Source organism: Pangasianodon hypophthalmus, chromosome 14 (assembly GCF_027358585.1).
Source record: "Pangasianodon hypophthalmus isolate fPanHyp1 chromosome 14, fPanHyp1.pri, whole genome shotgun sequence".
Classification (NCBI taxonomy): domain Eukaryota; kingdom Metazoa; phylum Chordata; class Actinopteri; order Siluriformes; family Pangasiidae; genus Pangasianodon; species Pangasianodon hypophthalmus.
The window spans coordinates 23,168,870-23,188,273 of record NC_069723.1 but is presented as its reverse complement, the minus strand read 5'-3'; the positions used below and the strand labels follow the sequence as shown (position 1 = coordinate 23,188,273).

At 38.5% G+C, this 19,404-nt stretch overlaps 1 protein-coding gene across 7 annotated transcripts in view; it reads left to right on the top strand.

The window, feature by feature from the left end:
- robo1 (roundabout, axon guidance receptor, homolog 1 (Drosophila)) overlaps window positions 1-19,404 on the top strand; it is a 291,196-nt gene that overhangs the window by 115,563 nt on the left and 156,229 nt on the right. Inside the window, exon 1 of one of the 7 annotated variants that reach the window (XM_053239795.1) lies at window positions 868-1,745. The exons of 5 other annotated variants lie outside the window; for them this stretch is intronic. In XM_053239795.1, coding sequence (XP_053095770.1) covers window positions 1,694-1,745 — 52 coding nt within the window. In that variant the 5' untranslated portion in view covers window positions 868-1,693. Of the gene's footprint in view, window positions 1-867; window positions 1,746-6,717; window positions 11,039-19,404 lie in introns of those variants that run through there. One more of the 7 variants, XM_053239794.1, reaches the window with a different exon arrangement.

Sequence of the window (19,404 nt, the reverse complement as noted above, 5' to 3'; positions counted from 1 at the left end):
CCTACTTGTTTGAATTGTAGAATAATTTATAAGAGCATTTAATATAAACATGTAGCTGATGCCAAACAACAAAAGATAGAGGTAATTAAACAAAAACTATTACTTATGATTCTAATTAAAGGTGCGATAGTCAATATTTTTCATTTCTCACTAGTACAAATAATGTGTAAAATTATATAGAAATGATTAAATATAATAGTTTAATCCATTGTCTCAGAACAAGCGTATTAGGTAGGTGAAAAAAACCCGCCAGTTTGGAAACCTGGCTTTCCGGGCCTGAATGTTCGTTTGTATTTGGCCTCCTGTCAGTCATTTTATAGACACGCCCCCAACGCCACTTACATAATCATTATGAGGAGAACTTGTGGGTTTATAGGGATGTAACTCGGCTTTCGAGCGGCTGAATGTCCGAGTGCGCTTAACAGTGATGTCACGGCGGTCCTCCCTAATGGTAACTGGTAATGGTAAAGTTTTGGGGGGCGGAGCTTTGTCTATATGGGTGGTCTGTGGTCAGTGAGTGTAATAATATAATATTATAATATAATAATAACAATTCAAATCTTTTTCAATGCCACATATTTAACCATTAGAGACAGATTTTTTTCCACAAATCGTACCTAATGCACCTTTATGGATTAATTGCATTAGAAAAAGAAGAAGAATGATGTCACAGAAACACACAGTGTAACACTGCACACAACAGCTTACTGTGTGTGTGTGTGTGTGTGTGTGTGTGTGTGTATGAGAGAGAGAGAGAGAGAGAGAGAGAGAGAGATCCTTCAAACCTGAGGCATGGAAAGAGTTAAAAGTCTGCCGTGGAGCATGCCATTGTGGCAGGAGGAGGGGAGCATGAGGGAGAGTGGATCATACCATTTCCTGCACCATTCATGGTGTTTGAATGAAGCAGCGTTGTGTGGAGCGCTGCTCTGTGCTGCTCTGTGCTGCTCTGGCCGGAGGTGAGCGCGGAGAGCCACTGAAGCAGGAGCAGAGAACCAGCGCTGGACTTCACTTCCGAGAGGAAAGACCAGGGCAGAGTGCAGGGAAGTGAAGAGGAGCAGACAAGTCGGAAAGTTCTCCTGCGTCTGCGACTCCTTCTGCTTCTGCTTCTGCTTCTGCTCATTGTTGAGGAGTGAGTTTGAAAGTGAGGTGTCCAGCGCGTGCGGATGATGTGACAGCTGAGTGTGTGGACACACTTTCCTCTTTCTCACTCAGTGAATTCTGGAGACGTGTGCGTGTGTGTGTGTGTGTGTGTGTGTGTGTGTGTGCATGAGCTGATCAGGATGAAGATGATGATGAAGATGATGAGTATTCTTCACCCTGCGCAGATGAAGATCTCCACACAGGAGGATCAAACTGCACCCGACTCGGATTAACTCCCCTTTCCCTCCCACTTCACTAGGATGTTATAACACATGCATATTTTTTATCCCTCCCTTTTAAATAAAAAACTTTGCTTTCATTTGGTGCAACGCGTGGAAACTGGATTAGAGGCGCATTAATTCAGGGCTCGCGCTTTTCCGTTAAACTCCAGCTCGCCGTTTTTTCCTGCACAGTAAACGATGAAGGAGCGGAAATTAACCTGCTGCTGATTAACCACTGGATTACTTTCAAACCCAAACAAACAAACAAACAAACAAACAAACGACAAATAAAATACCACGAGCCTCAGACCGGTGCTGCTTGCTGAGGAGAGATGACGGCGCGCGCGCTTGCGTTTGCGCTGCTCATTGTGCACACGTGCGCAGGTATGTCCGCGCTATGAGCGCTTATAGAGCGTCACGAGCTCCTTCACTAGGTTTCTGCACTTCAGCTCACTGTTGTTTGCTCTGTTATACACTGGAACACCTTCTTTATTCTCCTTCTGCAGCTGCACACTTTCACCTGTGTGTGTGTGTGTGTGTGTGTGTGTGTGTGTTTAATTTTAAACTTTACACATTTAATGCAATTTAAAAAAAAAAAAGATGAAAAAGACATAATTTCCAAACATAATATATTAATAGCCCACTTTGGCTCAGAGCCATCAATTAATTCATTAAATAAATAATTAATTAATTGATGGATTTAAAACAATTCTTTAAATTTCTGCCTCTAAAGCTGATCACATTGGCTCTGAGCCAAGTTTCAGGGATTTATTTATTTATGTATTTATTTATTTATTTATTTGCCTTTTGCTGATAAATCCTTAAGTTCTGAGTATTTTTTGTGTGTACTTACATCTGTTTGCTTATTTATTCACTAATTTAAGCTCTTAGGAAAAAAAAAAAAGCTTTCGCCGGTTCTTGACGTAACTCTGTTGTAGGCTTCTACACACAGCTCTATAGGTTCCTCTCGATGGGGAAAAAAATGAACCCTTACAACTGTCTGGATTTAATTTAGCCTGGAAATCATTTCAAGCATGCACTTCCGTGATTGTTTATCTGTTTGTTTACTCACTTATTCACACTCTTAGCAAAGAGGTGTTCTCGACGGCTCTTTAGAGAGTTATGGGTTTTTAGCTGAGAGTGGAGCATTGTTGTAGGGTTCTACACAAAACCTAGGAAAAAAAACATAGATGATCCTTTAAGAATGCTGGATTTAACTTTTTTCTGTGTGTATGTTCATGGTTGTTTATTTATTTACTTATTTACACTCTTAGAAAAAACGGTGTTCTTCCATGTTCTTTAGATCGTTATATGTATTGAACTGATAGTGAAACACTGTTGTAGGGTTCTGCGTAGAAGAGTGTTTGTAGGTTCTTGTAGGACCCTTTAAAAGTTTTGGACTTAACCTTTTTTCCAAGTGTGTACTTAGGTTTGTTTATCTGTTTGTTTGTTTGTTCGTTTGTTTCTTCTAACACTGTCCACTAGGGCTGGACAAATTTTTGATATAATACCAGTATTGTTTTAAATCATGGCACAGATATACTTTTCTATGAGTATTGTGATTCGTGAGTATATTTAGTACTTTTATAACATTGTTACGCACCAGTAAGGTGACAAGTAGCTGTAAATTTGTCCCGAAGGTTTTGTGGATGTTAAAGCAAAAAACTGAAAAGACAGTATTAGCTCAGCAGTAGTTTTTCACACTTGCTTTGCTGGTACTCAGTTTGCAAACCTAAATATCATGATATGTTTTCATGTTTGTAGCAAAACTATCTTTAAGTATAGTGATATATGATTAAGCCATAGGCCCACTTCCTGGACGACGCCCCCATGACCACCCATCTTCCTTTATATTCCCGTTTCAGACGTATCGTTCATTCGGTTGCGTTTAACACTGTATGATTTTCACTCCGGTTTTGCTGTCGCTGACAAAAATCGCACATCGTAAAAGAATTCTTTGGTCTTTGAACGCATAGCGTGGCATTCTCACGTTATCATTGTCTGATGACAGAGTTCTGTCAGTGTGAGAAATTTCTAATTAAAATCTCAGATTGTGAGCACTGCTATGACACTCGACTAAAATCCACCAATAGGAGGACGGCAAACTCACGGGACAGCTACAAATACGGTAGCGGCGATGACGAAATGTGCTAATGGACCGAAGAAATCTCCTAGGGTTAGGATTACCTCAAGCTCACTGTGAACAATGTTTGAGTTTATGTGATTGACATAACGAATGATGACGTTAGCAGAACGTTTTCTTCAGAGGATCTTCATCTGACATGGCGAACACAAGTTACAACAAAAACTGTTTGACAATTCGGACAAGATTTTATCAAAATCATCTTGTACAACGTAACAAATCTTAAATCACATAGCTACTTTCGTAACTGTCCGTTATCTGTGTATGGATGGAATCATATTTAACACAGTAGTCAGGTTGAAGCATCACGCTGAGAAAATCCGAACTCAGCACTGAACTGTATAAACATTACAAGTCATAGCCTTTACAGAACCTGTCTGTCTTGTTCTGATGAATTACAGAAATAAGTGTTGGCTCATAATACCTAACTGTTCTTGTCAGTTTTGTTGAATTCAGTTTAGCGTAGCCGTGTACGGTAACTGATATCCATAACCCAGGCTCCGATCCTTGACTCGTAAAACAAATCGAAGCTAGCGTAAACTCTCAGAACATACGAGAACATACGAGAGATTTCCTGCTGTAGTTTGGGACACTGCTGTGTTTGCTCAAGCATTTTTAACAAAAGGACTTGCTGTTAATGAATGCTTAGGGTGTGACGCTTTTAGTCACATTCACTTACACCACACCGCTGTCGAATCCTCCATTCTGATTGGTCGGAAGGTGTTGATTCATTTTCTATAACAGCAACTTTGACAGTAGTGCAGCTGCAGATCACAGGTTTATATTAATGCACTCGTTTACAGGGACTTGTATCTGTTTTAACAAAGAAAAACGTATAATCATTGATACAGTGAAGTTTTCTGTAAGGAGAGGTTTATTTAACGTTTATGGAAGGAGTCTCCAGTGTCAGTGGTGAAGATGTCAGGAAATTTAAAGTTACAGCTTTACCACTGACAATGGAGACTCCTTCCATAAAAGTTAAATAAATATCTCCTTACAGAAAACTTCACTGTGACAATCTGCGTTTTTTTTTTGTGTCTTATTAATGCCATGAGGGAAAAAAAGAGATGCTGGTAAAGGAACTGTATAACTATATCATTATATATACCAGGAATTAACTTGTTTCATGGACGTTCCATGACATTAAAAGTCGTTATAAATGGTTAATAAGTATGATGCCATTCTTTAATAAATTAAAAGTTGCGACCATCGGCACATTGCTGTAGTATAAGTGGAATAAAACACTTGAGGACGTGCTGTTGTAGGAAACTTTAGGGTGGTACCAATGAATCTGCTTCATCACATCACTGTGGTGTTTTGGTGATTATTTTCTGATTATTTATTCATTATTTTCTTTTATTTATTATTATTTATTATTTTCTTCTTATTTATTTTTTTTATAATTTTCCTGTAACAACACTCCCCATTGTTATATTTTTAACTTAAAAATGTGTGTAATGAGGGCTCCTTGCACCGTTTCAAAACCTGAAATTTAGTGAAAATCCCAATTTCACAAGCCGCCGCAACACCCTGCCCTGACTTCATTCAGTCTCTGCTTCATATTATAGTTTTGGTCGTTTTTTGTAATTACCGTTAATTCTGAAGTAATTGTTTTCAAGTTAAGGCTTGCTGTAATTTCTAGCGTAGCTCCTCTTTGTGTAAATCCTGTGGTTAAATAACGGGTTTGGGAGCTTTCTGCTCCAAAACTGAATGATGTGTTTATTCCAGCAGCCCTGCTTTTCAATTTCATTCTGCTATAAGAAGCTTGTTGTAAATTCAGACTACGTTATAGTGCTTTAAGCTTGTTTGATAGCTTGTGTGCTCTTTTTTTTTTTTTTTTTTTTTTTTTTTTGTGAGAAACAGACTGAATCAACATAGTTTGTATGTGAGAGGTGATAAATGGAGAGAATGGGACCCAAGATTAAAGCCTTCTGCTTTTAACGAAAGCTCAGAGTGGTGAAAAGCACTGACGTACTTCTCTGTCTGTTTCAGTTTCAGTTTAATCGTTCTTTTAAGATGTTCTGTCTCATAAACAGCTGTCAAGTTCTGTCTTGAGCAATCCCTTCTTTTTTTTTTTTTTTACGGAGATGCTCCAGTCCATACTTTTGCATTTGCATTCATTCCAGTGGATTGATGCGATGGCGGTACCGGATGCCTTCGCATCTCCCCTGCGAGTACGCAATAAGCATTGTCGCTGCGTGGGAGGCATGTGATTGAGGAAACAGCGTAACACTTTAACAAGCTCCTGCAGGGAAAGAGGTCATGGGGTCACAGTTCAAACGTCATGGCAAGACTTCTTATCCTCAGGGATGTGGAAGCGAATCTGCTCCGGCGGCGTTTCCACATTTCACAGCGCTCTCTAATTATACCCGACGCTGTGGACGTGTTATCAGACAGCTGCGAGACAGACCTGTCAAGGACAGCAAGTGTCTGGAAACAGCGTTGCAGGTGCTGTCATAGTGAGCCCACAGGCAACTCAACATCAAAGCAGTGTTTTAAAAAAAATTTCTATCATAATGCTGTGGAATTGACGAACTGGAATGGTCAGGAAGTGTTGATTAATGATCTACAACAAATCACAGGTTTATATTAATACACTCGTTCTAATACGTTATCATTTCTATAGTAACAGCTCCTTCACTGGGACTTAAATCTTTGTCTGATTGATGTAGTATAAGAGGAATAAAACAGCTCAAGTTGTGCTTTTATAGACAACTTTTGTGTTCCTGTAATCAAGTATAGTATTCCTTGCTTAATATTGTTTTCTTGGCTGAAAATGAGGGGCAGAAGATTTGTTTTCTTCAGTACTGTTCTAATTAATTTAAAATATACAGTAGTTGACTAGTAATTGTGGGTTTAATAGTAAGATGGGGATTTAGTTAGCTCGTAGATAGCTAGTTAGACACATTTTACTGGACAATGCTGGTTACCCTCAATTATTTTTAGCTTCATAGTGTTAGCTTTACATCACTACATAGTGATTGCTCTGAAGAAAGGTACTCTGGGATATCATTATTCACATTGGTCTGGAAAAAATAGCCTTGTGCTGATGGATGGATGAATAGTTGATTAGTTGTATGGTTGGATGTTTGGATAGATGGTTGGTTGGATGGGTGGTTGTTTGGATCAGTGAGTGGTTGGATGGATGGATGGATGGATGGATGGATGGTGGGGTGGATGGATGGTTGTTTGCTTGGATGGTCAGTTGGATGGATGGTTGTATGGATGAGTTTGCAACTGGCCGAAGTAAAACAGGATGGTTTTAAACTGTGATGGGATCGGAATTGGCAACTCCAATTTCTGCACTTATCCAGATCAAAATTGGATTAATTTGACATAAAGAAATAATGATTTATCCACAGAAACATGGATGGATTTTTCCAAATGTGTATGGAAATAAGTGTAATAGTGAGATTGCATAAGGAGTATCCCCTCACATCCTGTCTCTAATCCAGCCCTGGAAATATCATGACTTTAGTATTATAAGGTTCTGGCTGGGTTAAGAATGACTGGGAGGAGACAGAACTGTAGACGGTCATGCTATCTCTTTCTATATCACCTCAATTCCAGAAATACTGAATCATTGTAAACTGTATATTAACACGCTGAATGTGAGAATGAACAACTGTTTTGCTGCAGTTTCATCTGATGGTGTAATCAGGCTTGTAAAGGCATGCTGGTTAGATGAGAAGTTGTTAAATGATACCTAGACTTGATAAATGTGTGTGTCAGTGTACGTGTCCGTGTGTGTGTGTGTGTGTGTTTGTGTGTGTTAATCTGCTGATTCACTCGGCTGTCATACACTAAATGGCTCTTATCAGTGACTGATGTGATCTAACAGAAGTTCAGCAACTTCTTGCCCTCGGCTAACAGGACCAATTCGACTTATCTAACCTTTTACACCACTTTGAAGAATTATGACAGTATATAGATAAAGGGGCCTGACAAGTCTGAAAAATAGCCTATTAAAGTTAATTAATATGAGCAGTGGAACAGTGAAAGAGAAACCTTCTTCCTTTGTCTTCCTTGACGTCTTCAAGTCATTTGCTATCACCGATGTTTGAGCTGTCGCAGATAAGCCTCTGGTGTAAAGGATGGTAGTTTCTTCTTCCCATGGCGGACAGTGAGTGGATCGCTAAATCTTTCTGGTCTCGGAGAGTCACTTTCTTGAGGAGATGGAACCATGCAGTGTGTGTAAGATAGATAGATAGAAAAAAGAGGGAAAGAATTGAAGAATGTTTTCTGGAGCCCTATTAATTTCACGGAACCCCTGTGGTGCTGAGCAGTCGGCGTTCGGATGGATGAAGTCTTAAGTGTGGATAATAAATTACGAGGGTGTGCCGGGGCACAGCAGGCACCAGAGCCCAATTAATGATAAATGTTCTCACAGGTGAACCATATTTCTTTCTACAGTAGTCCCGCTTGTTCCTTGTCCATCTGTCACAAATGAGGCTAAGGCCTTGGCCTTTTGCTGCTTCGCATACGATGCGGTTTTATCTAAACAGCACAGGGTGTACCACAAGAAAATGTGCACAAGGTAGTAATCCTGGTAGGAAAATAACAGTCATTATTGTTGCTTGGATCTTGTGGTTGCTCAAGAGCTCCTGGTTTAGCATCAGGAAATGTTTTTTGTATTGTGAAGGTTGGGGATTAGTAATAGTGATCCCAGTCATACCTGTGAGAAACGACAGTTAGGCTTGTCGTCTTGTAAATTGCAGATAATATCTGCCTAAGGCTAATTAATCGGAATTAAACGGATTAGAGAAAGAATGCTGGCTTTGCAAATCCAGGGTGTTGTTCTGCATAATATCGTACTCTTCCACTCAGCATGTTTAACTGCTGTTCAATTAATTTTACTTCATTTTCTTGATTCCACTTCCATTTTCATGGCCTGGGATTTAATTAGCACTTCAGATAAGACCATCAAGACCTTCCTTAATGCAACTGCTTTTAAGGAGCTCCTTAAGTGGATTAATGGGCAAATCGGTTTATCTTCAATAGTTCGCAATTTGCCAGCTCGCATTACCGCTGATAAGAACATAATCACTCATGGAATGAAACACAGTGAACCATGATGGTGTACACAGTCACAGTCCCACTCAGGAATTTTATGGGAATTCTTGGGAAACCTCTTGCATGACCACCATCACCACCACCACCACCACCACCATCACCGCACTATTCGCTTGCTTCATTTACTCGTTCACCCTTGCAGTATTTTAAACCCTTGTGGAATGTAAGTGTACCTCCAGACGTCGGTTCTGGGAGTGCATCGGGTACAACTGGGATGTCGTGGTCACGGCGTTAAAGCTTACTTAATGCATCCAGTTGTGTCCATCAGTCTAGGAATGAACTGTGAAGTCACGGCATGGCGAAGAGACATCAGAGACATCGGAGATATGTTCAAGCTTATGGAAGGCTGGAATGGGGTTCGTTTTAGAGCTCATTTAGACAAGGATTACATGGAAGTCACTTTGCTTAAGGAGTTATTTTCCATGGTCTGCACTGTGGAATGAGCTGTGATGGGGAAAAACCCTTGAGCTGCATGTCATATCAGCCTCAAATGCTCCATGTATTATTTGCACACTTATCTGGCCACAAGCTTGAGAATCCTTTAGGCTGCAATCTGGCTGTTCAGATGTCTGTACATACAAACGTTTGAACAACAAAATGAGATATTTGGAGCAATATCTAGGCATGGTATGAAAAAAAAAAGTTCAAGGCAGAGTTTTGTTTTGATAAGATACACTCGTTTGTCGACGAGCTACAGGAAAAGTCAGTGGCTGGTCATTTGCCACATGTCAGTCAGATGACTTCTTTTGAAAGTAGGCAGTTCGTGGCCGTGTTTATTGACAAAATGGACCGTGATAGCTAGAAGTCTGGCTGGCGTGACAAAAAAAAAAAAAAAGAAAATGATGTTGGCTTTCTATCCAACAGTTTTATGTGCATTTGATGAAAACTAACATTGAAAATAAAGAAAATGGAGGGAAAAACACTTCCCATCAGTGCTTTATTTTAATATTTATTTATTTATTTTTTTCGAACTTGCAGTCCCTTGCATCATTTTAAGCAGAATAAATATGAACGATTTTTTTTATAGCATTGAAGGTTTGTAGACCATGATTGATATGTAAACAGTCAAGTCAATCTGGCAACCCTGGCCTCAAAACTGTCAATGTTCAAACACAAACACTTGGAAAATTGGTACATTTAACATGTAGTGGTTGCAGTAATTCACACTTTCTCTTGTTCCTTGGAAATGGAAATTTTAGGTGTATCAAACTTTAATATCTAAGTAATACATGAAGTAAGTTCTGCTTATTCTTACACAACATACACAAATGTAATTTCACTTTTTTACCAAACGATGGTCCCACAAGGTATTACGTCATGTGTTTTCGTTTTCCTGAGGATTTTAATGTTACCCAGCATGATGACTTCCCCTCCCCTCCGCTGTCAGCTGAAGCCTGGTGTTGAAAAATGGCTTATTTTGTGTGGTTGGTGTGACTGAATGAGTGAAAATGAGTGAAACCTCCACACTCTGAAGCCCCCTCACCCCCCCAACACTTTCTCCTCTTTTCACCCCTTTATTTTGCCTATTTTTTAAGACTTGCCTTTTTGTTGCTGATCAGCACAGCGCTTTTTTACAGATAAAGCAGGCTAAAACAGAGAAAAGCCCTGTGGGGGCTGCGGTGGGCTTCATGCATTGTGTCGCCTCAACGGGGTAATTGTTCGACTCAGAGAAAGAGGAGGGGCTGTTCGTGAAGGACTTGGGGTAGCACAATAGGTCCCCCAAGGACTGAAAGACGGACACAACCCTATCCCAAAAAAAGAAAAAAAAAGAAAAAAGACACAAGCAAAAAGGCCCAAAAGTATGGCTTTTATATGTCACATCTCCATCGTAAGAACAAAAGCACTGTAGAGACACGACGCATGCAATGCCTACTGATAGTATTCGCGTTTTTTTTTTGCAGTGCTATATAACCATTTTTATCCTCCTAATGTTGATATTCTTGTATTTTTAATGTCTTACTGAACCTCACTTGGAAAGCTCACACACTCGCGCTTGTCGTCCGCCTTTGTTCCTGATTAAATCACAAGGCTACCAGATTTTAAAAAGACTCTCTCTTTTCTTGTCCTCTTCTGGGAAGACCGAGGAAACCTGAAAGATGCCAGCTATTCCTCGCCGATCCCTTTCTCCTCCTCCTCCTCCTCCATCCCTCCTCCATCCCTCATTCTCTGTTTCTTGACGAGATCAGCTTCCTCGCCTTGGTGACCATTCTGTTTTTCTGCACTCCGGAAAGCTTGGATACACTTTTGAAATGCTAAAAATCCCCATTGGACGTGTCTGTGTGGTAGAGAGAGCACACTAAAGAGCTTTAAAGAGAAAAGAGAAGGGGGGGTATTAAATTGGCAGGAAAAAGAAGGGGGTCACTAATTAGTTGATTTAATGACATGGACCCTCCCCATCGCGGCCTGTGCAACTTCTCACACAGGCTACCTTTGATCACTCTCGGCCCCCGTTGCATCATGGGTAAGTGATTTTCCTCAATTATACACCTCCTCCCCCTCCTCACTGTGGACAACAGTGTCTAATTAAGCTTCCCTCTGATGTCCCATACCTCTTGCTTTCAAGTGGACTGGAATATTAATTTATTTTGATAAAAAACAACAACCACCACTGGTGAGTTTATTTTCCCTGCTTTCACACATAATAATTATGTTTCTTACCTGCTGATGAAATGACAAATTTGTCATTTCAACTGCTCTGTGCCTCAATATGACAGAAATACCATAGCCTGAAATTTGATGATTTTTTCTCTTAGTTAAGTTTCTAAAATTATTATGAATCCATACTGTGTATGTAAGGAATAAAACACTCCATGTCGTGCTGTGATAGGAAAATAATCAGTGTGACGAAGTGGAATTACACCAAAGTCCTGAAGTCCCTTTTATACCATGGCATTTTGCCAACGCTAACAATTTTTATTTATTAAAGAATGACACCTCATAATTTTTTATCCATTTAATGTTGTGGAATGTTTGTGAAGCATGTTAGTTCCTGTTGTAGCAGCTATGAACAGTCGTTCTGTCACCAGCCTCATTTTTTTTTCATTCTCTTGAAGTTAATAAGAGAAAAAAACTTGCAAATTTAGCAAGAAAACAAACAAAAAGCGTAAACTCCTCTGTCCTGAAGATGTCAGACACTGACACTGGAGACGCCGTCCATAAATTATTAAATTTGGATTACTGTATTACTGAATGAGCTGTTACTATAGAAACAATAACGTGTTAGAACGAGTGCATTAATACGAACCTGTGATCTGCAGCTGCACTATTGTCAAAGCTGCTGTTATAGAAAATTATTCAACACCTCATGACCAATGAGATTCAAGAATTCTGCATCTCTGTGTTGTAAATGTGTTGAAGTAGTGTCGCCTACAGCTTGCGATGTTAGCGAGAAACTGCAGAACGTAAACTCTTCTGTCCTGAAGACTTCCCCGTGCCAGAAAAAAGTATATTTTTTTTTAAACAGATCACACTTCTCACTTTTTACAGATGAAAGGATCCAATAAATCTCTTAATAAAACAAGGTTTTGTATTAGAATAATGTCAAATTTTATTTGGATTGTTCTCTTGGCCAGCACATGGCTGTTGTAAGAGAAGTCTGACTAAAGCCCTTTCCTTAAGCACATACAGCTATGCTAACACTTAATCATCGTCGTCATCCATCAAGTCACAAAGCTACTATTATGGCTACACCTTGGCTCGTGTTTCTTTCTGCCTTGGCCTAATTGCGATGACATTTCAGCCGTGTGTGTTCAGTGTGTATGACTACCACATTTCCATTATTTTGCACCACAGAAATGAGTGTGGTTTCACCAGTGCAGTTGTGTGTTAGTCTTTCTGTTGTTCTGGGGTGAAGCAGTTCAGATTTGAAGTTTGTTCTTGATGAAAATTGTGGCTCGGCTTGCTTTTGTGTATTTTTTTAGAGTGGTGTGTATTGTGTTGGAGTGTACAGTTTAAACTGTGGTGATAATCTGAGTTTATTGATGGCATGTGGAGACCTTTATTATGAAATATGGTGAGAATTTAATGAAAAAAAAAAATAGAAATGTCAGCGTTCTGGAGACGTCCTCAGGGCAGAAACGACATTAAGGTAATATCTGTAATTATATCTGCAGATATCAGAGCCGGTTATAGACCTCGTTCTGTCTTCACCAAGCTTAGTGGCATTAAGAGTGGCTATGGTTAACGATGAAAATGTCTGAAAGCTCTGAACCACACATTTCACAAATTACTAAATCCAGTGTTTCTGTTTTTACTATGCAAAGAAACTGAGTAGAATTCATTTTATATTGTGTTCATATGCTGTATTTAAACAAAATCCGTAAATTCATGCTTTCATCAGTTGACATGCTCACCATTCAAGTGGTTAAATTTCACTGAGAACACTGCTGCTAGGTAACTGGTATATATGGACACTAAGCGTATGCTAGCTGACTGAGGCTAACGATGTATCTAGCTAGAGCTACACAATCTAAAGGTACAATGACTGTAAAAATGACACACAACTATCAGGAGTGTCAACATTTACCTCAAATGTGTTGGTAATTTTCTAAAAAAAATGTTCTGTATGACTATTTGTGCTTACACTTAGCACTCATTGCTAATCGAACGTCATTCTGTTTCTCCATATTGAAAAATATCAATGATGCATCACAACTAGGAAAATATATCAAAATCGTTTTCTTTAATAAATACAAAAACATGAACACTATTGAATATAGCAGTATTATGATAATTGAAGATATTTTAACACTACAGTTTAGTTCACTGAGGCTTTGCTAACAACTAATTACTAATGAAATAATGCAGGCGTATTATGAAAAAACATTTATTAAAAAAATTAACTATTTATTAAAGAAAGTCAGTACAATCAGACGGTAGAAAAGTGTATCATGGTTTTAATATATAAGAATATTAATTGCGAACTCGACTTTTGTTGCTAGGCAACTGGGACATATAGACACCTAGCATAAAGTCACTAATAACAGCGGCTGGCGATTTAGCTAGCTAGAACTCAACAAAGTAAAGGCTTAATGGCAGTAAAAATTAGACGAAACTATCAAGAATATCAACATTTACCTCAGATGTGTCGTTACATTGCTCAGAAAAAGGTTCTGTATGAATATAATTACACTCAGAAGCAACCACTAAATAAATCTTCTTCAGTTACTCCATATGGAAATACTTCAACATTGTAAACTTTGAAATACCAGAAAATTTATTAAAATTAGGTTAGGGCTTGTTTGTGTCTACATTTCCAAAAATGTACATATTTAGCAAGGAAAATGAGGGAAAGTATGTCAGTAGGTACACTCATGAATTTAATAATATAAATTTAAATACTTGCCATTCAGCTGGTTAAAGTTGTGAGAACACTGTTGCTAGGCAACTGGAGAATATGGATGCTGAACATAAGGTTGGTAATAGCTACAGCTAGCTAGATCTCAGGACTTAGGTGTTGTACACAAGCAATGTAAAGACATAATGACAGTAAAAATGAGACACAACTATTGAGAATATCAACATTTACCTCAGTGTTATATTGCTTGCCATTAAGTTGGTTAAAATTGTTGCTAAGCATCTGGGGAATATGGGCACCAGTAACTGAGGCTAATGATTTAGCTAGCTAGAATTCAGCAGTTACATGTCATTCAGACAATGTAAAGGCACAATGAGAGTATAATTAGACAAAACTATCGAGAATATCAACATTTCCCTCAGATATGTTGTTAATTTGCTAAGAAGAAGGTTCTGCGTGACTAAAATTGCACCTAGCATTGAGCGCTAACTTTGAGCGCTGAACTTCCTTCAATTCCGCCATAAAACTGTAGACTGTCTGTCAGTGACTTAGCTGAATGTTTCACTATATGCGCAGCATTAAACCCACTTTCAGGGCTGCAATAAAATTATCAGAAACATGGTACAAAGTCTTCCTCACGTGTTGAAACATTAACAGCTTAACCGTGAACCACTTCTCCACACTTCGTCTTCGCCTCAGCTTGTAGGCCCTTAAGTGCTACAAGTCGCCTGATAAGTGCTCCTGCGTAACCCAACCCTCGTTCCAACCACAACCGCTATTTACTAAATGATATTTAAAAGGCATTGGATTTTTTTTTATCATGCTTAGGACGCTGGCAGCCTTACAGAAGCTGCTCTCGTACTTGGCATGGAGCCCCGAGTGCCATATTCTTCCCCGGATCAGCGGTGCCAAGTAAGGGCTCGGGTCAAGTTCGTTTCGCAGTGAGGGGTGTGATGGGAGCTGAGATGAGGCAGGGAGGAAGCGTGACCTCGGGGGTAACGCGGATCTGTCGGCGCGCGCTCTGCCGTCTAATGCGGACGGGGAAACATCTGGAAACTCATACAGTATGGACGCAAAAAAGGGGCAGAAAAATTCACAGAAACGCTATTTTTAAAAAATTAGGAAGCACTAGATGTGGGTGATGTGATATAAAAAAAGTAATATCACGACACGACAGACATTTCTGTGATTCACAATATAAAGATTTAATAACAAACTAACAAAACAAGAGTGTGAGATGCTGAATTTATCTAGAAAAATAAATTATTTAAAAATATTTTTGTTTAAGATTTTTTAAAAAGTATCTCTGTTTAATAAGAAAGAAAGATAAATAAATATTTAACATCTTTTTGAAATTTTACTCTAAAATCAGCTGCCTCCAGTCAAAGCTCATTTATAATTATTTAAAAATTTTCATTTTTTTTTAAAAAAGATATCACAATACCTCTGATATCTCAGGAAAGCATATTGTAATGTAATTTATGACAATATTAATATTATATGACCATATTGCCCTAGCAAACACCATCATATTCATAATAATTGAAATAATTTGGCTCAGTTATTAAAAGTTCTATAGAAATAATTTTCAGATATATTCTGAAGGATCTGGGATGCAAAATGGAGGATACAAAAGAGGTAAAAAAAAAAAATTTCGGGAATAATTATATTGCATTCTATAAACAAGATGTTTATTTGTGTCACTTTTAGTATCTTAATTATGCATTTATTAGGTGATAAATGTTTTTTTTTATTTTGTACAACACCGGCGTAGAGGCTATGTGATGGATGCGCTGATAAATTCAACTTGACAAGGAAACAAAAACAAGATGTAATTGGCAGTACGCTTGGTTCACACATCTCTCCGTGTGCCTGTAAATCTCGCTAATAAACACCCACACACACACACACACACACACACACACACACATACACGTACATACACACACATACATACACACACTCAGGCTAGCTTGGCCTCGTTCCTGTGTCTATTTTAATTCTCTATATCATCTTGTTGTCCTTTTCTCCTGGGAATCGAGATGTTTTCACTCACACACACACACACACACGTGAGCTCCGTCAGAAACGTATACGTGACGGATGTAATTGCTGGGCAACACGCCGGCTTTCTGACGTGTGTGGTTGTCCATCTGCTGCTGAAACAGCCATGGCAGCTTTCTGCCTAACGAGCAGCTCAGGCCTGCTGCTGAGGGACGAGTGCGAGATGTAAATGGTTTTTATGTGCCGAATGACACCAGCACCTTTTATAACATGATTTCCACTCAAACATATTGTGTTTTAGACGTTCGCAGTAACAGCTTTCGGCTCTTTTTTTGCTGTTAAATTTAGATGATGTGTATTTACTGTAATGATAAAGAATTATGAGATGTAAAAGTGGAAATACGCAGCAGTTGAAACAGCAGTTAAAATTTTACAGATTTCTACGTTTTTCTCGTTGTCTCCAGTGGCTCGATTGCTGTCGACGTCGAAGTATTTATTAATTCATCTATTTTGTTTTAATATAAACACAAGAAACTTGAATATCTAGTTGAAATGATTATTTTAATTAACGAATTGTGTCACGTAAAAGTGTACACCCTTGGTAAATTGTAATAAAACAAAACAAAAAAAACATGTAAATTAGTAGCTTTCTGTCAGAGCGATTTTATACACCAAATCTTTTAGTATAAACTCTTAGAAAAAAGAACATTTGCATTCTTTCCTCCATTCTTTCCTCCCTTCTCAACGGGCCCTACTTTCCTTACTTCTCTCTCTCTCCCTTTCTTCTTTTCCTCCCTTCTCTTGCTCCCTTTCTTCCTTTCCTTCCCTTCCATCTCTTCTTTCTTTTCTTCCCTCCCTTCCTTCATTCCTTCCTTCCTCCCTTTCCTCCTACCTTTCCTTCCTTCCCTCTTTCCTTCCTCCCTTCTTCCCTCCCTTCTCAGAGGGTACTTTCTTTCCTGTCTTCCTTCCTCCCTTTTCTCCTACCTTCCCTTCCCTTCCTTCCTTCCCTCTCTCTTTCCCTCACTGGCAGGAGAGAGATCCTTCTTTTCAGACCAGTCATTATTTTGTGGAGAGCAGTGTGTCAGTGGTGGAATTTATGTTCTTGACATTTTATGACCTAAATCTTACTCTGCAAAAACTCTTGATTATGAGTATGAGAAGGACTGAGCTCTGAGCAACAGCGTCTCCTCATGCAGGAGTGTGTGTGTGTGTGTAAATGTGTATGTGCAGTTTGGAGAAGGAAGAGAAGGGAAAGACTGCGCTCATTGTTTCGGTTTGAGACGGCGAGGCCCCTTCAGTCCTTCAGGACGTCCTTCAGTGTCCCAGAGGAGCCGGTCTCGTCTCTCCGCCGACCCCCAGCGGGCTCATTTCATCCAGGCCCATGTGTCAGTCACGGCCGTGTTTACCACATCTCAAGCACAAAGAAGTGCGTTCTCTATGAAATGGCTTTATAACATCGACATCAACATCAAGCCACAAACAGAAAGGACGAGTCGGGTCTGAGAAAAACGATTACGATGATCAAAGTCTAAATACATCGACTTTACACACTCAGCCTTGTGTTTCCTTTATGACCCGACTCTTAAACTTTTATTTGGCTGATGTAAGAGTCACTGCGCTGCCTAAAGGCACACCTCGTGCTTATCACGGCCATAAATCAGACCTTTAACAAGCTTCTAATTGCACATTAATGATGCTGGAGATCTGCAGAGGCTCGCTGCACTCGCCTGCTCTTATCTTACCCAGATATCCTTATCACAGATCCGGGCTGACGCAGCAAATAAAGCTGTATAAAAGCGTATAAAGTGTGCAGGAGTGTGCCACATCAGTTTTAATGTGTGTATTTGTGTGTGTGTTATGTGAATGTGTGAGTATTTGATCGTCCCGGCTGTTTGATCGTTACTGAGATCGTGATAAGACATGATGAGGTGAGATTACCTGGAACACTGGGCTGTAGATTGTAGTATACAGATGCACTCAGGGTGGGAGATATGATCAAATATGTCACTTTGTGTGTATCACAATTTAAAAAACTGCCAGCAAACAGTTGTGTTGCATTACAAAAAAAAGAGTGTGATGATAGTTTTATCTAATGTGTAGAAAAATAAATTATTTAATGCTGAAGGGGAAAAAAATCTGTAAAAAAATCGGTGAAAAATTTATAGTTGACCATTCAGTTTACTTACGATATCTCAGAAAATTGTACTGTTAAATATAAATATTGTTATTTTCCCCAGTCCTATCCAAAGATTCTTTTAACACTGAAATTATTTAACACTGAAAAAGAAGGAAAAATGATGTAAAAATTTTACAGTTGTGAAAAATGTTATCCTTGACCCAGCTTTCACGATTTGAATATATGTGTTATTGAAAATGTTTTTTTTTTTTAGCTATCACAATAGCCATGATATCTCAGAAAAGTGTACAGTGATATAATTTATCATAAAATTGATATTATATTGTCATGTTACTTGCCCCTAGAGTGATCATTTTGTTCATCTTTTAATTTAATTAATTTGTCAGCAAAAAGAAATGATTTAGCACAAAAAAGGGAAACATTTCAACATTACTATTTGTTTGTGTTTTACAAATTTAAAGATTTTAAAGAAATTTCTGTCTAATCAGGGGAAAACAAAACAAAACAAAACAATAAACTATAAAAAAAGATATCACAGTATGCATGGTATCTCCTGAAAGAGTATCGTGACATAATTTATCACAATTTTGTCATATTTTCCAGCCCTACTACACACTGAAGCTAGAGCTGGGCGATATGATGATGTGATATCAATTTTATTTTATTTTTAATTTATTTTTACTTTTTTTCTAACATTTAAAAACTTTTACAACTGTAAAATAAATTTGTGATATTTATTGTTAGATTTTATTAATTTTATCACAATTTTTTCAGTTTAAATAGTATTTTTTTTATAGATATGTAATAATTTATTTTTGTAGATTTTTACACATAAAGGTTTTCCATAGTTTTACTTTTATTATTATTATTTTTTTATTGCAACCTTACTGATTTGCTGGCAGTTTGTTCCCAAACCTATACATCGCACTGTATATCATGTTTCATAAAAAAAAAAAAAAGTATTGTGATATAATATTTTCGTCATATCGCCCGCCCTGCACTGAGGACTGGTCTGATCTGGATTGGTCGAGGCTGTTAGCGACGTTTCTCCGTTTCAGTGCCAGGAAATTGTTATTATTATTGAACAGAAATTTATTTCTGTTTGAATGTTATGCGTGCAGTCAACATGAACTAATTAAAACGACTGTCTTGTAGAAATAAGTCTAATCTCCGTCTCCGATCTGATTAAACGTATTTGGCCGTAACAGTAGATAAGAATAAAACGCAAATATTCCTCACAGCTCCGTTGGGTTTTTGATGGCAGGGACTGACTGACTGTCGTTATCTCGCCCGCTAGCTGAGGCTACGCTTCACAGATCACAGCACACACGCTGCATTATTACTGCTCGGAGTGTGTGAATTTTTTTTAAACAATTGGCAGTTAAGAGTC